General features: G+C 36.4%; 4 protein-coding genes across 8 annotated transcripts; all 4 read left to right on the top strand.

Moving 5' to 3' along the window:
• The first annotated feature begins 757 nt into the window (after positions 1 to 757).
• LOC142641400 (uncharacterized) lies at positions 758 to 6,495 on the top strand. 3 transcript variants are annotated; one of them, XR_012845396.1, is made up of 8 exons: positions 758 to 1,036; positions 1,207 to 1,660; positions 2,032 to 2,371; positions 3,455 to 3,553; positions 3,651 to 3,771; positions 4,513 to 4,773; positions 5,319 to 5,441; positions 6,343 to 6,472. XR_012845396.1 is itself a non-coding variant. In XM_075815829.1 (7 exons), the coding sequence occupies exons 1-6, from the start codon at positions 817 to 819 to the stop codon at positions 4,725 to 4,727; spliced, it is 1,449 nt and encodes a 482-aa protein (XP_075671944.1). In that variant the 5' UTR covers positions 758 to 816; the 3' UTR covers positions 4,728 to 4,773; positions 5,319 to 6,495. The 3 variants fall into 3 exon arrangements, 2 of the variants coding, with proteins under 2 accessions (XP_075671944.1, XP_075671943.1); XM_075815829.1 differs by having other exon boundaries at positions 5,319 to 6,495; XM_075815828.1 differs by lacking the exons at positions 5,319 to 5,441; positions 6,343 to 6,472 and having other exon boundaries at positions 759 to 1,036; positions 4,513 to 5,000.
• A 48-nt stretch (positions 6,496 to 6,543) lies between these two features.
• Positions 6,544 to 8,662, top strand: LOC142641403 (GABA transporter 1-like). 3 transcript variants are annotated; one of them, XM_075815832.1, is made up of 5 exons: positions 6,544 to 6,823; positions 6,893 to 6,946; positions 7,230 to 7,445; positions 8,143 to 8,197; positions 8,327 to 8,662. In XM_075815832.1, the coding sequence occupies exons 3-5, from the start codon at positions 7,236 to 7,238 to the stop codon at positions 8,560 to 8,562; spliced, it is 501 nt and encodes a 166-aa protein (XP_075671947.1). In that variant the 5' UTR covers positions 6,544 to 6,823; positions 6,893 to 6,946; positions 7,230 to 7,235; the 3' UTR covers positions 8,563 to 8,662. The 3 variants fall into 3 exon arrangements, with proteins under 3 accessions (XP_075671947.1, XP_075671946.1, XP_075671945.1); XM_075815831.1 differs by having other exon boundaries at positions 6,544 to 6,767; positions 8,143 to 8,662; XM_075815830.1 differs by having other exon boundaries at positions 8,143 to 8,662.
• Positions 8,663 to 15,086: 6,424 nt separating this feature from the next.
• Positions 15,087 to 15,686, top strand: LOC142639968 (putative mitochondrial protein AtMg00310). The gene has a single exon (XM_075814091.1). The coding sequence runs from the start codon at positions 15,087 to 15,089 to the stop codon at positions 15,684 to 15,686; it is 600 nt and encodes a 199-aa protein (XP_075670206.1).
• Positions 15,687 to 15,875: 189 nt separating this feature from the next.
• LOC142639967 (uncharacterized) lies at positions 15,876 to 16,838 on the top strand. Its single transcript, XM_075814090.1, has one exon. The coding sequence runs from the start codon at positions 15,876 to 15,878 to the stop codon at positions 16,836 to 16,838; it is 963 nt and encodes a 320-aa protein (XP_075670205.1).
• Positions 16,839 to 18,207: the final 1,369 nt, after the last annotated feature.

Below are 18,207 nucleotides of genomic sequence, written 5' to 3'. Positions count from 1 at the left end.
AAAGTTACAATTACCTTAATTAATAAATTTATTGTCTACAAATAAGGGAATAAGTTGAAATTCTATGATATCTAAAAATGATGATAAGAAGGCTAAAATATAAATTACACATTCTAAATTTGATTAAAATTCATTTTAGCTTTCTAACTTTACTTTTGTTCCATTGAATTCCTTAAATTTCAAATTTATTCAATTCAACCAATTTCGTTAAAAAATTATAGTCAAGTATGCAATTAACTAATAAAAAAATATTTTTTGAAAAAACAAATTTATCACATAAAAATATCTATAAAATATTTTTATTAATTTTATAGTTTTTCTTTGTGAGAAATAAAATTTTAATAGAAAATTTTAATTAAATTGGATGAAAGACTTTTTTTTATTTTTTATATACAAGGTAGAATTTCTAATCTAGTTTAATCTAAGTGTATATGTGTGTGAATCTCGCTCATAGAGACTTGAACCCCAGTCCTTACCCCTAACACCTCACACACATTTATATTTGTGGAGTGAAGGTGCATGGTGTTGGATGAAAGACTTGAATTGAATAAGTTTGAAACTTAAGAAACTCAATTGTATGAATCTAAAATTAGGTGACTGAAATAAATTTCAGTCAAACTTAAAGATGCAATTTACATTTGAGCCTAATAATAATTTTTATAAAATAATAATAACAATAATAATAATAATAATAATACGAAGGTTGTTTTTAGTTTTTCTGTAAATTTTCCGGAATTTGAAATATATGGACTTATTTAAGATAAAATTGGGGAAGTGTGAAGTAGCGTATGAAATAGCAGAGAGAAGTGGAAAGAAATGAAGAGCGTGGGAGTGGGGGTGTCCCGGTTTGAGGGCAAATTGAATTTGGTGTTGTCTCCTCATTGTCCCCAATATCGTTGTTGTAAAAATATTAACTTTTGTTCGCAGAAGAAGAAGAAGTTGAAGTTGAAGATTCAGGGTTCTCGACTGCTTAAATCTCAGCCTCAAGCTGCTTCTTCTTCTTCTCCTCTCACTTCCTCCGGTGCCCAATACTCTGGTATCTTTTTTTTTTTAATATTTCATTTACTACGCTGAATCCAGTTTTATTATTATACACAAGCCGGATTTGGCTCTCAATGGGAACAAAAGGAAAACCTTTAAAATTGATTATCCCTTTAAAGGCTAATTTCTAAGACTACTGCTTTCTGTGTACCTTCAAATATCCAGAGCCATTGTTGGATACAAATACAAATAGAAAGAAGAGAATAGCTGGCATTGATCAAGATGAACTATTGGATCCATCACTTCTAGCTGATCCGGACAGTTGTTTTTGTGAATTTCAAGGCGTGCAGATACACCACAAGATATATGAATTCCAAGCTCCTAACTCTTTACAGAATCACACACTTTCTCAACTTCCTATGATTTTACTTCATGGCTTCGGAGCCTCCTTGTTCTCATGGAATCGAGTTATGAAGCCTTTGGCAGAGCTTATCGGTTCCAAAGTTCTTGCTTTTGATAGACCAGCCTTTGGGTTGACATCAAGGCTAAATTTCTCCTCTCATTCATCTCCTGCTACTGAGAATAGAAGACCTCTGAATCCATACTCCATGGCATTTTCAGTGCTAGCTACCTTGTACTTCATTGATTTCTTAGCGGCTGAGAAGGCAATTTTGGTGGGGTATGTACATGTCTCATCTTTGTTTGTTTTTCTTTTCTTTTTTTTTTTTTGGGTTAATTGCATCAATTTTGGTTGGAGCAGCCTACGTTAGGATGCAAATTCCGGCACATAGTCTAGCTGGTTTTTGAAGTGGATAGGTCACTTAAAGTGGTGTCCTTGCTCAAAGATAGACCAATAAACACATCCGTAATTAAACTTTTTAACTTTTTGCCATATGGATGGTAGCCTAGCCTTCAATTTGGGCTTTTGGATTTTAGGTGCAAGCTGCATCTGCACTTCTTATATGTATAGTTCTTAGGCTATCTATATTGTCTAGCAGATCAGTAATTACATTGCATCTCCCTGAACCTGTTGAAAAAATGACATGGCAGGCATTCAGCTGGTTCCCTTACAGCAGTTAATTCTTACTTTGAAGCACCAGAACGTGTTGCTGCTCTGATCCTTGTTGCCCCAGCAATTTTGGCCCCACTTATTGTGCGTAAGGCTGTTAAAGGAAACCAGTTGGGAAGAGAGAGCTGGATGGAAAAAGACAGCTCTGATTCAAGCAGTCTCAGGAATCCATTTCTGAAGCTTTCCAAGATTTTGTTGAAGTTTGCAAAGCATGTTGCACAGGCAACGATGCAAATGGTGAAGGGGATGGCAGTTATGCTGAATTCTCTGTATAAAAAACTATTGTCAGCTATTTTGCGCTCTGCCTTTGGTGTGATGCTGGTAATGGATTTCTTTGCAGATGATTTAACACTGTACTTGGTTAATTTTTTTTTCCCTCTCCATGTTGATTCAATTTGTTCTTTATGTCAGCCAAACCAAAATATCAAACGACTTTCTCTCTAAAATGTTCCAAGTTCTGGCTTGACATCTTTAGACATCACAGGTCACCCTGCCTAATCTTTAAATATTGCATGATAAAATAAAGTTTTAACTCAAACTCAGTAATGTCTTTCCACCCCAATTTATTTTCACCAGTTTCAGGATTCCTGGTGCCCATAATAGTAATCTTGTGCAGTATGTAAGATCAAATCTGATTAATCAGATATTATCTTTTCTTTTTGGGAGGGGGGGGGGGGGGGTGGGGTGGGCACTGAAACTGAAGTTAGGGATGGCGAATTAAACCCACCCTGCTAGCAAATGGGGTGTTGACGGGTGTTAACTCCTTCTCCCGAACCTGCCTGTTTATATTTATAAATTTAAAAAAAATTAAAATTTTTTTTAATAATATTTTAATAGTTCTTTTAAAAAATATATATAATAAGGCATATGTATATGTTCTTTAACCTTTAAACTTAAATTTATGATATATTTTGTTGTTGTATTATTGAATTTATATTTTTATGTTTAAGATTTAAATTATTGTATTGTTATGTTTGAATTGTTTTTTAATACTTGAATTATTGTATTGTTATGCTTTTAGAAGGTTTTGTAATGTTACAAGTTACAAAATAATCTTTGTGTTTGATTAGTTTTAGTTTAATCTATGATATATTTTAAATCAAATTTTAATAAATTATATAACAAAAGGTTGACTGGGACGAGGCTGGGCAGGTGCCCGCTAGAACGGTGTGGGAAAAAAAAAAACCTACCCAAAGTGAGGTGGGGTGGGGAATAGAAAACCCGCCCCATACCTGCCCAGTTGCCATTTCTACCCCGTGTGTGGGGGTGGAAGAGGGGGTTGTTGACTATTGTCTGTTTTTGCCTATGTCAGATACTTTATTTTTGGAATTTAACTGATAATGAAACATTTGGAAGCTATCCCTGATTGCCTATTTGATGTTGGAATGCCCTCATTATTCTCAGGTAAGGATGGTAATTGATAAATTTGGTATAGCTGCAATACGGAATGCATGGTATAACTCGAGTCAGGTCACTGAACATATCCTATATGGTTATACTAAGGTAATTATATTAATATTTCCCTCTCTCTCCCCCCCCCCCCCCCCCAAAAAAAAATTGGAATGGTTATTGCTCACCTGTATGTTAATATCAAACGCAGCCCTTGAGAACAAAGGGTTGGGACAGGGCACTAGTTGAATATACAGCAGCAATGCTTACAGATACAGAGACTGAGTCAAAGCCACCACTGGAAAAAAGACTCCACGAAATCTCATGTCCAGGTAATGCTGCCAACTTTATTGGTTATCCACTTGATGCTGTCCATGGCGGGACTAATGTCATATATCCTTAACTGAAACTACTCTATTGGATAGACAAGGGTGTTGAAATTTAGCCTGTGAGATGAAAGTCGGGAAAGGAATTGGCCATACTAAATAAGATGGGTAGTCTAGTTTAAGACAAAATTTGGATCACTAACACAGTTACAAGTGAAGTTGGAACAGGTGTTGATTGCCTATGAACTAGAGGACTCTTTAATTAGCCCAATTATGATTTTTGTGCAAAACCTTTTTTTTTTTTTTTCCTTTTTTGTGCTCATTAGTTCTCTCTCTCTCTAGGGTGCTGGCTAAATCATTGATCCAATACATATGTCTAAGCCATGTATCCAATAAAATTTTGCGTTAAATTACCAATTCTCTCAAAAGCTTAAGTTGGGAAATGATAATTTTAATCATTTAAACACATAAATGTAACACTCCCTCTCACGTGTGGACTCAAACTACCTTTTAATAAGTGAGACCCAACACGTGAGATTTTAAATGGAAGATAAAGTGAAGACAGGAATCAAACTCATGACTTCCTACTCTGATACAATGTTAAATTACTGATTAGATTGGTAATTTAAATTTTTTGAACATCATGGTTTTCACTTCTTGTTACTTGTTATTCCATGGCATGTCCTATTATTAAGTTGAATAGGAAAAATGTAATATTAATATTGGCATTGTTATCATGAAACGCAGTTCTGATTGTCACGGGTGATAGCGACCGAATTGTCCCCTCTTGGAATGCTCAGAGACTTGCAAAAGCTATACCTGGATCCCACCTCGAAATAATTAAGCATTGTGGGCATTTGCCCCATGAAGAAAAAGTGGAAGAGTTTGTTTCAGTTGTTGAAAAGTTTGTGCAAAGAGTTTTTGGTGAACCAGAGAAGCAATGTCTGGAAGCTGTAACATGAAATATGTCTCATATACTTTGGAATTTTTCTTTCAAGATGCAGATTAGTGAGTTTGAATTGCAAGACTTAAAATTAGTCATATGTAAAAGTTACTGCTCTTAAACCCCATACTATCACCCATTAGGGTACAGAAACATGGCTCAGCCAAGCAATTAAAAGATGCTCATAACGTTACTTTGATGTACAAGATAAGTTGCAATTTCGCATTATACTATAATATTGTTAATTTGTTATTGTTGATGATAATGATAATTTTACTATCTATCCTATTAATTCCTAGGCCTCACAATGATAATCATACTCCATACATCTAACTTAATTCGGGTTAATATGTATGAATACACACACACACATATTTTAAGTTGTCTATATTAATGCTTTAAAGTTTAAATTATACTACTAATTTTAGTTTTCTTGTCTATTTTAATTATTTGGTTACTCTCTATTTTATCTTTTACTCTTTTTTTTATGATTTTTATCTTTTCATGAAATCTATTTTAGCTTTTACCTATATATATATATATATATATATAAATAAAAACAACTTTTATTGTGGATATGTTGTTACAAGTTGCAACTCCCTCTGTCCAGGTGTGACTAGTTTAGTGAGCGGAACATTGGCAACTTGGTATTCTAGCCTTCTGATTGCATCATTATGGAAATGGAATGGAAAGAAGCACATTACATATAGAGAACTTGCTGGGAGCATCTTTGGTTGGCATTTTCTAATTTCAATTCCACTTTTTAATGTCAATATTTATATAAGAAAAGAAACAACCATGAGTGAGTGACATCAACAACAAGAATATTATAAAGAAAAGATAAAAACTTAAAATTGATTCAAGGTCAACTTTATGTTTATGATAGACAACTACTTAAATTTGTTGATTAGGAGAACTCAGATCAGATATCCAAGAATTGAGAAATCTAGAAAAAGAAGGAATTCAGACTTAATTTTTCCCATTTCGGCTGTAATTTAGAATGGCATAACTGACTGGTTTGAGCTTATCATACTTGTACTTGCTTGTTAGATGTCTGCTATTGTAGCTAGAAAATTTTCTTGTATTTGATTGTTAGATGCCTGCTATTGTCACAATATCTGAGAAAACTATTATTAATTATCTTCTAGTGGCTTCTTGTACAATGTTTACAATTCAAGTCCATTGCGATGGACATGTATATAGGGTGAAGATGAAGTTACTCCTGATGAAAATTGTGTACTCCTTTGTCCTTCTAATTCTTCTATATAGAACCTTTGTGCTAAAGCTTTGTTGGGTACATTTCTGAGCATTAGAACATTACCAATTGATTCCAAATCCTATTCCCTACCTGAAATGTAAGTCACAACTTGTTTGAACTTGATACCTACCATTTCTCACTTGATGAGCTATAGTGCTTGTGGTCATTTGTTTTAAACTATGGCAATTATTTTCCTGAGTTACATGTGATGCACTTGTTTTTCCAACTACAGTGCTTACATACAGTTAAATTATCTCAGTATTTAGAATCCGAACCTGTATTTTAAGTTGGATCTTTTAACTGTTTTAGCTTGTATCGCTTTCTCACCATATGCATTTCTGCTTAGTTGACTGGAAATTTTCCCTGATTCTTGAAGGATTCTGGGGTTATTGGTCTGTTGCACTTTTTCAGCAGGTGGCTCCTTTTGGCAATAACATTGCCATTCAAATTGCTGCTGGGAGCAGCCTAAAGGTTAGCCGGTCTTAAAATGATAGATTATTATGATATGTGTTCCTCCTTATTTCTTATTGTTTATTTCTTTCATTTTTTTTTGGGGGGGGGGGGGGAGGTTGGGGGAGAGGGGAGAGGGTGTTCTGTTCCATCTATATATGCAGGCAGTTTACAAATACTTTCGTGAGGATGGTTCCTTAACCCTGCAGCATTTCATTATGTTCTTTGGAGCCTTTGAACTTCTTCTCTCTCAGCTTCCTGATATCCACTCATTGAGATGCGTAAATGCATTGTGCACTTTCAGCATGATTGGATCTGCAGCTACAACCATTGGTGTGACAATTTATGATGGTGGGCTTGTGATGTTTTCCTTTGCCTGCTGCATCATAGCTTTATTGCTTGAACTGGTATTTTCCATAAAATTTAGTCTCTTCATAGCTTCATCTCAGGCTTTATTTGACTTCATGTCCTTCTAGGTAAGAAGACTGACAGAAACTCAATAAGTTACAGTTTGCAAGGAAGCTCCTCTCGTAAGACCTTTAGAGCCTTTAATGCTCTTGTAATAATTGCGTTTTCTTTCGGAGATGCAATGCTTCCTGAAATACAGATCACATGTCATAAAAAATATTTTATAAATTCAGGGGTTTTCATTCTTATTCTTATGTTGATTTTTTTTTCTCCATCTATTAAAAGTCAATTTTTATTTTTGTTTGGCTTTTGTGTACTGGTAGATGAACTAAGGGATAGTATTTTTGAACAATACACGTTCTTAACAATCAATATGGTGACTATAGACAACCATTTGCTTTCCAGAATACCATGAGAGAACCTGCAAGGAAGAATATGTACAAGGGTGTATCAGCAGCATACAGTGTCATTATTTCTGAGTTACTGGCAACTGGCCTCCTGTGGATACTGGGCTTTTGGATCAGAAGTTCAGCCTTAAATATTATCTTCTCAAGCGTTCCTGAATGGACAATTGTTATGGCAAATCTCTTTTTCGTGATACAATTATCTGGATGCTATCAGGTACTCTTTTTAAGGTTTTATAAATAAAGAGTTGCATTTAATGTAACACACTTGGCCATTATAGGTTTATATGATAGGTCTTTGTTTCTTGCTCTCTTACTTCATCTTCATTATTTTTTTCTTGTATTATTTTTATTCTCAGGACAGAATTATAATTTAAATTCAGCTATAAAACAAAAAGAAGGGTGTTATAGATTTCAAGAATACACTTGATGCAAACATCTGAAAACTTCATTAACACCAATGCAATGTGACAAACCTTTCTCAGTATTAAGTATCTATAAATAAATCCCTAAAAATGAGAAATTTAATAACCAAATATTCTTTGATTTTACACCATAGAAATCAGCAATTTGAGAAGTACAGATCAAAAATAGAAAAATGGAGAACAGCCATATGATCATTCAAATACATGCAGTCTTGAAGAAAGTGAGCTGTCAACAGAACAAAAACTTTCTCAATCATGACTTCTTGTACTCTCTCATTTATTCTTTAATGGTCTTTTTTTAAGTGATGCTTCACCATAACATCATAATTTGAATTTCAAACTTTTTCTATGTCAAGCGAAATTCTTTCAATGTCATGTTTTTATACTGGCATCTTCCCACATTGTTATCTTCCTCTCTTGGTTCTGCATTAGTCATGTTTTTAACGATTATGAATTCAATTCCTCTTTTAATTGAATTTTTTCTTTTAGATATATTGCAGGCCAACGTATGGCTACTTTGAGGAAAAAATGCTGTCCAGCAAAGCTACTGACCGTTTCCCCCTGAGAAAATACCTTGTCCGACTTATTTTCACTTCCATTTACATGGCTCTTATTTCTCTTATTACTGCGGCTGTGCCCTTTTTTGGGGACTTTGTGTCCATCTGTGGCGCAGTTGGGTTCACTGCACTGGATTTTGTCTTCCTTTCTGTGGAATATTTGAAAGTGGGAAGAATGCCCAAGGACGCCAAATGTCGCCTTTCAATGCAGCTCCTTAATTTTGCAATAGCTACCTGGTTCTCTGTCGTTGCAGTGTTGGGTTGCATTGGTGCAGTCCAGTATATCATAGAAGATATCAAACCTACAAGTTCTTTCATGATATGTAAGCATTTACATTGTTATAATTTATAATTGCTTTGTAATCATTGTATTCTCTTACATTGTTGTATCTCTAGATGTTTTATGTTTCAATGAGTTATGCAAGTCAAAATAAATATCATAATTTCAAGAATTAACAGTGGAAGAGGAGGGGGAGAGGGGGTGTTTGATATTTTGAATTTCACCACAGTAGCGGAATATGTCTCACTTAGGGAATGTTCAATTGGGGTGAAAACAGGGAGGATGGAAAATAAGGAGAAGGAAATAGGGTGGAAAATGACATTTTTTACTGTTTGGTTGAGAGGGGGAGGGGGAGAGAAAAGTGGTAGGGCTCATAAGTTTTCTCTCATCCTCCTTCAAAATACAATCTCTCCAAATTGGAGAGAAAATTTGAATGAAAAGTAGGAAAAATATTTGGACAAAACTGCCCCATCTTTGATTAACGTTTCTGGCTTTTTTTTTTTTTGGGTTTTTCCAGTTTCCCTTGTAGTGTTGGCTTTCTCCTTTTTTTTTTTGGTAAAGTTTTTTTTTTTTGGGGTTTTGTCAGGTGGGCTCTTCTTCTTTTTCTTCTTTTTTTTTTTCTTAATTTTTTTAATTATTTTTTAAAAAAACACTTTTGGATGATTTCTTATGTTATTTTTAGAAATATCCATTTTCATCTATACACAATTTTTTTAAAGAGTATAATTTATTACTTTTTGTTTTATTTAAGAGGGATATGATATTAAATTTATACAAACTTTATTTTCAATTAAACCAAAAAGTTTTCTATCTCTTCACTTCTCCACCCTTTCAACCAAACACAAATGAGGAAAATTAAAAACTTTTTTATTCTCTTACTTTTCCATCCCCTTTCTATTTTCTATTTTCTCATTTTTTCATCCTCCCAACCGAATGGAACCTTAGACAAAATACAAATAAAGGGAAAATAACATTTCCCAATATTCATGTAGTTAAAGACCATGTTAAGCGTTCTTTTCAATTTCAAAAGATCCTTATGAATTATTACTTTCATAGTCCAAAGTAGGATGATATGACTGTGCAAACACAACAAACACTGACATAGGCACGGCACGGGTGACCTACGCCACACAACCATCCTTTGGGCAACAAAACAAAGTACAACCGCTCCTAAATGATCACACAACAGCCTATTCTATATCTCTTTCAATAGAAAAGAAAATAAAAATAAAAATAAAAATTCCATCTGCTACATAAAATTCTATTACAAAGGGGGTTAGAGACAATTTTGCACCTACCGGCATGATGTCTCACATTACATCATTCTTGATCTGCTACGGCATAGCCTACTGTGATAATACTTGGCCACCAAACAGTAAGCACTCTTGCATTTCTCAAAATGAGGAGTTGCATTTGGGATGTTGCAATGAAGTACTAAATTGATCAACTGATCTGCCTCCCTAGGTCAAATACTAATTCCGTTGCATGTTTCTATGGAAATTGTAGTCATGAACCATCAATTCTATAATAACCCTGTAATTTAACTGATTGAAGTACCTTCTTCATTACAGTTTAGGCTACGGCCTACTGAGGTTTGAGCTCTTATAATTTGCACATAAACAGACATGGAATCCTTTATGAATGTATAAACTAATGTCTCAGATAGGATAATGAGCTTCAAATGAACTGTGTAAATTGGGTTTAAATGAATGGTTACTTCATAGTTGTGACGAGATGAGGTTGAAACCACATATCATAATGCTCTAATTTCTAGCAAAGCAAGGTGTAATTGTTAACGTTGCTTTTCCGAATATTGATGCTCTATTACTTTTTTGATAAGCTGATGCTTAGTACTTTAATTTTCCTTTTCATGTGAAACCTTATTTATTTTGTGACACGCACTCTGTTGATTACCTGGACAAATTTGATTGATATCCATATTCTGTTCCAACTAAAATCTGAAAAAATTAATAATAATTATAATAATATAGTGATGTAAGAACGTAATCTATGATAAGTAATGTATTCAATAAGGTAGAAGTGGTTTGTTGTTGAAGTAACCTTAATCAAATTTGTTGTTACATCAATATTTGAACTAAATTATTATGTATGGTGGGTTCCAGTTTGCTTAATTGGTAAAATCTATAATAGTTGCATGAGAGATATATGGTTCAATCTCTGCTTACACAAAAAATAGATTGGTGTTTTAGTCTAATGTTAAAGAGCACATGGTTCTAAGAGAGGAACTGAGTCCTTCAACTTGATCTTGAATATTACATTAGCATACAAATATGAATACAATGGTGGAATTAGATTTTTTTTTTTTTTCGGGTGAATTTAAATTAAAAATAAATAAATTGTGTCTCCGCCTAAGATGTTTGTATTACATATAATTTCTATTATAAATTACATTTAGGTTCAATAATGTGTAAAGTCATGGTAGTAAAAAGTAACGGTCTATCATGCTTGATAAGTTATAATTAGTTTTGAGAATAAGTAAAGACACAATGCATTATTATAGAATAAATTTTACATTTTATTATAGGTCTAATTTACTCATTATTTCTTCCCTCTCTTTCACTGAGTGTACTTTTTGGGTTCAGATTCATAACATCCCCATCAAAAGTATGACCCCCGAGCTTGGCAGGTCCATAGGTAGTTCCATTGGAAAGGTGGTTCGAGTGGCAGACTCTGATGAGAAAGGAACAATAGGTCGCTCACTCCGGGTTTGTGTGTCCATTGATGTGTCCATGCCTTTAAGTAGGGGGAGAAAGCTCTGGGATAATGGTGTGGTGGTTGGTTGGGTCTCCTTTCGATACGAAAGACTTCCGAACTTTTGTTACTGGTGCGGTAGTCTAATGCATGAGGATAGGGACTGTGATTTGTGGCTTGGAAATAAAGGTAGGGCATCCTTAGATAAGAGGCAGTTCGGTCCGTGGTTGAGGGCTGAAATGGACTACCCTATTCGTAAACCATGGAACTCCGGGTAGGGCTGTAAACGAGCCGAGCTTTGTTGAGTAGTGAATGTTCAAGCTCGGCTCGATAGCAAAAGTAAAATGTTCAAGCTTGGCTTGAGCTTGATACGAGCCTACAAATAATGTTCAAGCTTGAGCTTGTTATAAAGTATAAAAGTTTGAGCTCGGCTTGGCTTGGCTTGACTTGATTCATTGGTCAAGCCATGCTCAAGCTCAATATCAAGCCCAAACTCAGGCTCAATATCATGTTTTTGAGCTTGAAATCCAACACAAGTATATTATCAAGCCTATATCAAGTTTATTATCTAGCCTATTTGGTTTGGATGTGTGGTTTTAACTTATAATTAATTAAACTCTTAGAAGGATATGAGTTTACTTGTCAAGCTCATATCAATTTTATTACCAAACTAAAAAATAAGCCTAGGCTCAACTTCTTTTGTTACTTTTATATCGAGCCTTGGTGTTCACAAACTTGTTCATGAACAATATTTTTTACTTGGGCTTGGCTCGTTTATTAAACAAGCCTAAAACTAAAGTTTAAGTTTGGCTTGTTTATAAACAAACAAACATGAACGAGCTTTTTATTGAGCCAAGCCTGAGCTGTTTATGAACGACTTGGTTCATTTACAGCCTTAGGGGTGGGGTTTGAGAGGGAGGAGGTTTCCCTTTCTTGCAAAACCATGCCACAGCCGATGAAGGAAAGTTCCAATGGTCGTCTATTTGGCTTGGTAGCTGGTGACCCCCGTGCTAAGACAACCCAACCCGATAAGGAAACCCCGGTTGTTGAGCCTAAAAGTGTCTTGCTCGCAAAGTCCTTGTTGGGTGATTCTAAAAGATTTGATGAGACATTGCAGATGATTGACAGCAAGATGGGCTTAACAGCAGACTTTGAGGCCCCGCCGAAAGAAGTTTTTCCGGAGGTGGGAATAAATGCAAAGTCAAACCCCCCTAAGAAGCTTTCCGCGGATGAAACTATGGGTTCAAAAATATCTAAAAATATCCATTTAAGAGACAATATTGGGCTCCAGAAGGATAATGGGCCGAGCCATATGGTTGCCTCCTCAGCTGAGAACATGAGACCTCTTTTAGTAGACATCTCAAACACTAGTGGGCCTAAGGGTAAGTCTCAAGCCAAAAACAAAGGGAAAGGCCTGCATTCGATGAAATAGAACCCAAAACAAAAAAAACGCAGAGCTTCATCCTCAAATGGCCGTACCCCATCTACTTCTCCATCGATGGTGGTTGTTGCTCAGCCACGCCGATCACCATGAATCGCCTAAGCTAGAACTGCAATGGGCTTGGGAACCGGTGGCGAGTTCGAGAACTCTCGAAACTAGTGAGAGCAAAAGGACACAATTTGGTTTTCTTGATGGAAACCAAAAAGAAAAATTCGTATACGGAGAAAATTCAATGTCGTTTGAAGTTCGATAATATGTTCCTAGTTCTTAGAGGAAATCTTAGCGGCGGCCTTGCTTTGTTTTGGATGAATGATCTAGACCTTCATATTCGCACCTTCTCCCCTCACCATATTGATGCAGTGGTAAATCCAAGGGTTGATGACACCTGGCGGTTTACGGGGTTTTACGGAGCTCCGGGGACAGTTAACCAGGAAGATTGTTGGTCCTTGCTTCGCCATCTCAGCACACAATATGATTTGCTGTGGGTATGTATCGGTGATTTCAACGAGATCACAAGATTGGAAGAGAAGTCGAGGGGAGCTTTAAGGTTTGATAAATAGATGCACGAGTTTAGAGATTGTCTTGACTTTTGTGGTTTTAAGGATAGTGGGTTTATTGGTCTGCCGTTCACCTAGTGCAATAATGGGTTCGATGGTCCGCTAGTGTGGGTTAGGTTGGATAGAGCCATTGCTTCGGCGGAGTGGATGCTCAAATTCCCATCTGTCCGCTTGCACCATCTGGCAGGATTCTCTTCAGATCATAAGCCTATTTGGCTCTGCTCCGATGATGTGCATAGTCGGTTCTACTGCCCCCAAAGACCTTTTTGTTTTGAAGAGATGTGGACCAAGGATGAGAGCTGTGAAAGGGTGGTACATGCTGCTTAGGACTTGAGTCTTGAGGGTGACCCTATGATGACTGTGCTAAAGGTAAATAATTGTCAAACCCAGCTGAAATCTTGGAACAAGAATGTGTTCAGTAACATTAGATTAGCTCTGGCTCGCAAAAGAAAATTATTGGCTAAGGCGGAGACGAAAGCTGTTTCAGGGCAGGGTATTGGTCAAGTCAAAATCCTCAAGGAGGAAATTAACAAGTTGATGGACTTAGAAGAGTGTATGTGGAGTCAGAGAGCAAAAACTGACTGGCTTTGATGTGGTGACCAGAATTCAAAATATTTCCATTGCCGTGCTACTAAAAGGAACAAAAGAAATTTTATCTCGGGCCTTGAAGATGACCTCGACACCTGGGTGGAAGATGAAGACAAAATCGGTGATTTGCTTAATGGCTTCTACTCCTCATTATTCTCTTCTTCAGGACCCAATGAGTTTGATGAAGTCCTTGAAGGTGTGGAGACTTAAGTTACCCAGGAAATGAATGAGAACTTGCTCTGCCCCTTTGTAGCTTCTAAAGTCCAAGCGGCTCTTGCACAAATGAAAGCCAACACAACCCCTAGCCTAGACAGGTTTCCTCCCCTGTTCTATAAACAATATTAGTCAAAAATCTGCTCGGATGTCTCTGATGCAGTTCTTGAGGTTCTTAATTCAGGTATACTCCCTCATGAGCTCAACCACACCTTCCTTACTCTAATTCCTATGATTAAAAGTCCGAGGAGGTTAACAGATTTTAGGCCAATTAGTTTGAGTAATGTGTTATAAAAACTTATTGCGAAGGTGCTTGCTAATTGTTTGAAAAAGTTTCTTCCTCAGTTGATTTCAGAAACCTAGAGTGCTTTCTTACCAGGTCGTCTAATAACTGATAATATTCTGATAGCTCATGAGATTCTACATTACCTAAAGGCTAAGCGAACTGGGAAAATGAGGCTGATGGCTTTAAAGCTCAATATGAGCAAAGCCTATGACCATGTCAAATGGGTTTTCCTAGAAAAATTCATGGCAAAAATGGGCTTCAGCACTAGATGGATTTCACTAATCTCCATGTGCATAAGATCTGTCACATATTCTATCCTCCTAAATAGGCAACCTCACGGACTCATTTCTCCTCAGCGAGGCCTCCGCCAAGGTGACCCCCTATTACCATACTTGTTCTTGCTCGTCACTAAAGGGCTGCACGGGCTCCTTAAGAAAGCCGAAGATGAGGGTAGCTTGAGAGGCATTTCCTTTTGCCCGGCTGGCCTTCGTATTTCTCATTTACTATTTGCCGATGATAGCTTAATTTTTTGTAGAGCCTCTGCTTTAAATTGCTAGAAAATCCAATCAGTCCTTCTGATTTATGAAAATGCTTCGGGCCAAAATATCAACCGGGGTAAGACCAATTTGTTTTTCAACACCAACACATCAGCTCAAACTCAAGAAGAAATCAAAGCTCTTTTGGCTGTCCCGGCTATCCAAAGGTATGAACAGTACCTTGGCCTCCCTTCCTTGGTTGGCCAAGCAAAGAAGAAGTCCTTTAGTATGATAAAGGAGAGGATTTGGAAGAAATTAAAGGGATGGAAAGAAAATTTATTGTCCCAGGCAGGGGAGATATCTTGATCAAGGTGGTGGTCCAAGCGATCCCCACCTATATGATGTTGTGCTTCAAACTTTTGAAAGGGCTTATCAACGAAATTGAAGGCTTAATTAGGAAATTTGGGTGGGGTTATCGTAGGGAGCAGAAGCGTATCCATTGGGTCAGTTGGGAGAAATTATGCCTTCCAAAAAGCGAAGGGGGGATGGGATTTAGAGAGCTGAGCAGATTTGACGACTCACTTCTTGCTAAGCAAGTGTGGAGGCTAAAGAAAAATGAGGATACTTTGTTTCACAAGGTCTTTAAGGCAAATTTTTTTCCAAGTTGCTCAATTATGGAGGCTAATAGCTTAAGCAAAGGGTCTTATGCATGGAAGACAATAACTCAAGCCAAACGGGTAGTTGAGTTGGGACTGGTTTGGCAAGTCGGGGATGGGAAGTCCATCAAGGTAAGAGGAGATAAATGGTTACCAAGCTCCCACGGCAGCTGTATTGTCTCACCGGCCTCTTCCCTCAGTCCAGACTCAAATGTTAGTGCCTTGATTGATGAAGAGTCCCACACATGGAACACAGACCTGATTTAGCGTGAATTCCTAGCCCATGAAGCTAGGATCATTGGTGGTATTCCCTTGAGCATTCATAATACCCCGGATAAGCAGGTTTGGTTTCCCTCCAACGAAGTTATTTATACCACTCATAGTGCATATAGACTGTTATCTTCGTTCATGTGATTGTCTCTCCTAAACTGTTTTGATCCTGGAAAGCGTAGGCAAATGTGGAATGGAATTTGGTCTTTACAGGCACCTCAAAAGATCAAGCATCTGATGTGGAAGGCAGAGAATGAGGCAATTCCTATGTTATACAACTTGTGGAGGAGGAGAGTGGTCCATTCGGTTTCCTTCTGGGGCTATTTTTCTAAGTGTGAAGATACTATTCACGCACTGTGGAGCTACCCTGCTCTAAGGATCATTTGGGAAGCTGATGTGATAACTAAAAAACTACTCAAGTATAAGTTTTCCACCTTTGCGAAACTGCTGGATATGATTTTCAAGTTTAAAGGTAGCACGGATACAAAGCTCCTGGCGGTGATTTTTTGGATGATTTGGGAGAAAAGAAACTCAGACCGTGTGAGGGGCAGTTGGTCTAGCCACCAGAACATTCGACCCAGGGCCCTAAGGCTCCTCCACGATTTTTCAGCAGCTCAATCTCCCTTACGACACCATCATCCCCCTATCCCAACCCGCAGGGTCAGGTGGATCCCGCCAATTTCCCCGCGTTACAAAGTGAATTATGATGGGGCGATCTTCAAAGAAATAGGGGTTGCTAGTTTGGGAGTGGTCATTCGAGACTCGGAAGGCAGCGTGATTAGTGCACTAGCTGAAAGAATTCCTCTTCCCCCCTCAGTAGCTACGGTGGAAGCTCTTGCTTGTAGGAGGGCAGTCCAGTTTGCTAAGGAATTAAGTGTCTTTGATGCTACATTTGAGGGTGATGCAGAGATTGTAACAAATGCGCTGTGTGATGGAGGGTCTAACCACCCTGAGTTTGGTCTGGTCATTAACGATTCCCTTATGCTTGCTAGTGGCTTACGCTTTTGTAACTTTGCACATGTAAAACAACTAGGTAATTTAGTCGCCCATTTCCTTGCCCGAAAGTCCAAATTTGGTAACGAGCTTCAGGTTTGGATGGAATCCGTACCTGACGATATAGCTCCTATTGTAGTTCGCGATGTTCTATAATTCCCTTTTTCTATTAATTTAGCAGACCTTTGGGTCTAGTTTCTCAAAAAAAAAAAAAAGTAACTAAGAGTTGGAGGAAACTGAAAAATATTTGTGAATCCTACCTGCTGAAAATTTTTATGAGCTTCTTCCTCCTGCAATTTTCTGATATATCTAAACAGATCTCCATATTTGGCATACTCCATCACAAAATAGATTTCTGTTGGGGTGTCTATAATCTCATAAAGTCTAATTATATGAGTATGCCTCAACAATCTCAATATTTCGATTTCTCTATTTACTACACCAATTTAAAGGAATTAAAAATAAATAAATGAAAATTTCAAGGTAAAATGAAAAGAATAAGCAAACATTTTATATCTATAGGCAAAACTAAAGTAAACATAAGCATGGAGAAACAAAGCATGGACAAGCAATGTAAATATGATTGTGATTCAATACAGCATCCCAAATTATAAACTAAGTTATTTGAAAGAATAAATGATCTGGCTCAATTGTAAATTCATTCAGACAGATCACATAATCATGCAAGAATCCAAACAAGTAATACAAATCTCTTTCTTCCATTTTCTTTCTCTTCATCGTCTCATGGTCAAGGATCTTTACAACAACCTCACACTTAGTCTGGATATCTGTTGCAATTTTCACCTTACCAAAGGCGCTAGAGCCAATTTTTTTTTTCTTCCAATCTTATATTTTTCTCCAATAATTGAGCCTTCCATTTCCTATATAATAAGCACGATTGAAAAGTAAGACAACATAGAAAATTTAGAAAAATTTACCCAAACACAAGATATAAAGTTTTAGGATTAGGAGCATTATTAGTCTAAATTAGTCTGAAGCAATTTATGAGAAATTTTTGTTTCACTTAGTTTATTTTTACAAACTTACAATCAAGATAGTAATATACAAACAATTTGAGGATTTTAATAAAAGAGACATTTTCCGTTGGCTAAGATAGAATCCAACAAAGTTGATGAGAAAGTAGAAAAGTGATAACTACTTAATTATATAATTTATATGGAGCAAAATTTGTATAGTTAGCTAATATGTAAATGGTTTGTGCATAATTCTAACATAGATGCTGAAACAATATGCTTACATCACATAATGTATGTTAAAATAATAAAAATCACCCAAAGACAAAAACTTTCTCGGTGGAAAATTCACAACAAGACAAATAAATAAATTAGAGGGCCAAGCAACATGATCAAACAAACCTATCTGCAAATTATATATAGTTTCGAGCACATTCAACTTAAAAGTTAAAACATATTTATATGCTTATATCTAACCAGTTAATAAGATTAACATAACTACATACAAATATCACTTAGTGTAATTAAAAGTAATAAAAATCACCAAAAAA

The sequence above is a fragment of the Castanea sativa genome, chromosome 6 (genome assembly GCF_040712315.1).
Source record: "Castanea sativa cultivar Marrone di Chiusa Pesio chromosome 6, ASM4071231v1".
NCBI lineage: Eukaryota > Viridiplantae > Streptophyta > Magnoliopsida > Fagales > Fagaceae > Castanea > Castanea sativa.
The sequence above is the reverse complement of the archived record's forward strand: the minus strand, read 5'-3'. Positions and strand labels throughout refer to the sequence as shown.

Excerpts from the sequence above, each read along its gene's own strand:
- LOC142639968 (XM_075814091.1), top strand. The coding sequence starts at position 15,087 with ATGGAAAGAAAATTTATTGTCCCAGGCAGGGGAGATATCTTGATCAAG.
- LOC142641400 (XM_075815829.1), top strand. The coding sequence starts at position 817 with ATGAAGAGCGTGGGAGTGGGGGTGTCCCGGTTTGAGGGCAAATTGAAT. Across the intron at positions 1,661-2,031 it reads GAGAAGGCAATTTTGGTGGG|GCATTCAGCTGGTTCCCTTA; the intron begins GTATGTACATGT and ends ATGACATGGCAG. Across the intron at positions 3,772-4,512 it reads CCACGAAATCTCATGTCCAG|TTCTGATTGTCACGGGTGAT; the intron begins GTAATGCTGCCA and ends CATGAAACGCAG.
- LOC142641403 (XM_075815831.1), top strand. The coding sequence starts at position 7,236 with ATGAGAGAACCTGCAAGGAAGAATATGTACAAGGGTGTATCAGCAGCA. Across the intron at positions 7,446-8,142 it reads AATTATCTGGATGCTATCAG|ATATATTGCAGGCCAACGTA; the intron begins GTACTCTTTTTA and ends TTTTTCTTTTAG.
- LOC142639967 (XM_075814090.1), top strand. The coding sequence starts at position 15,876 with ATGTGGAATGGAATTTGGTCTTTACAGGCACCTCAAAAGATCAAGCAT.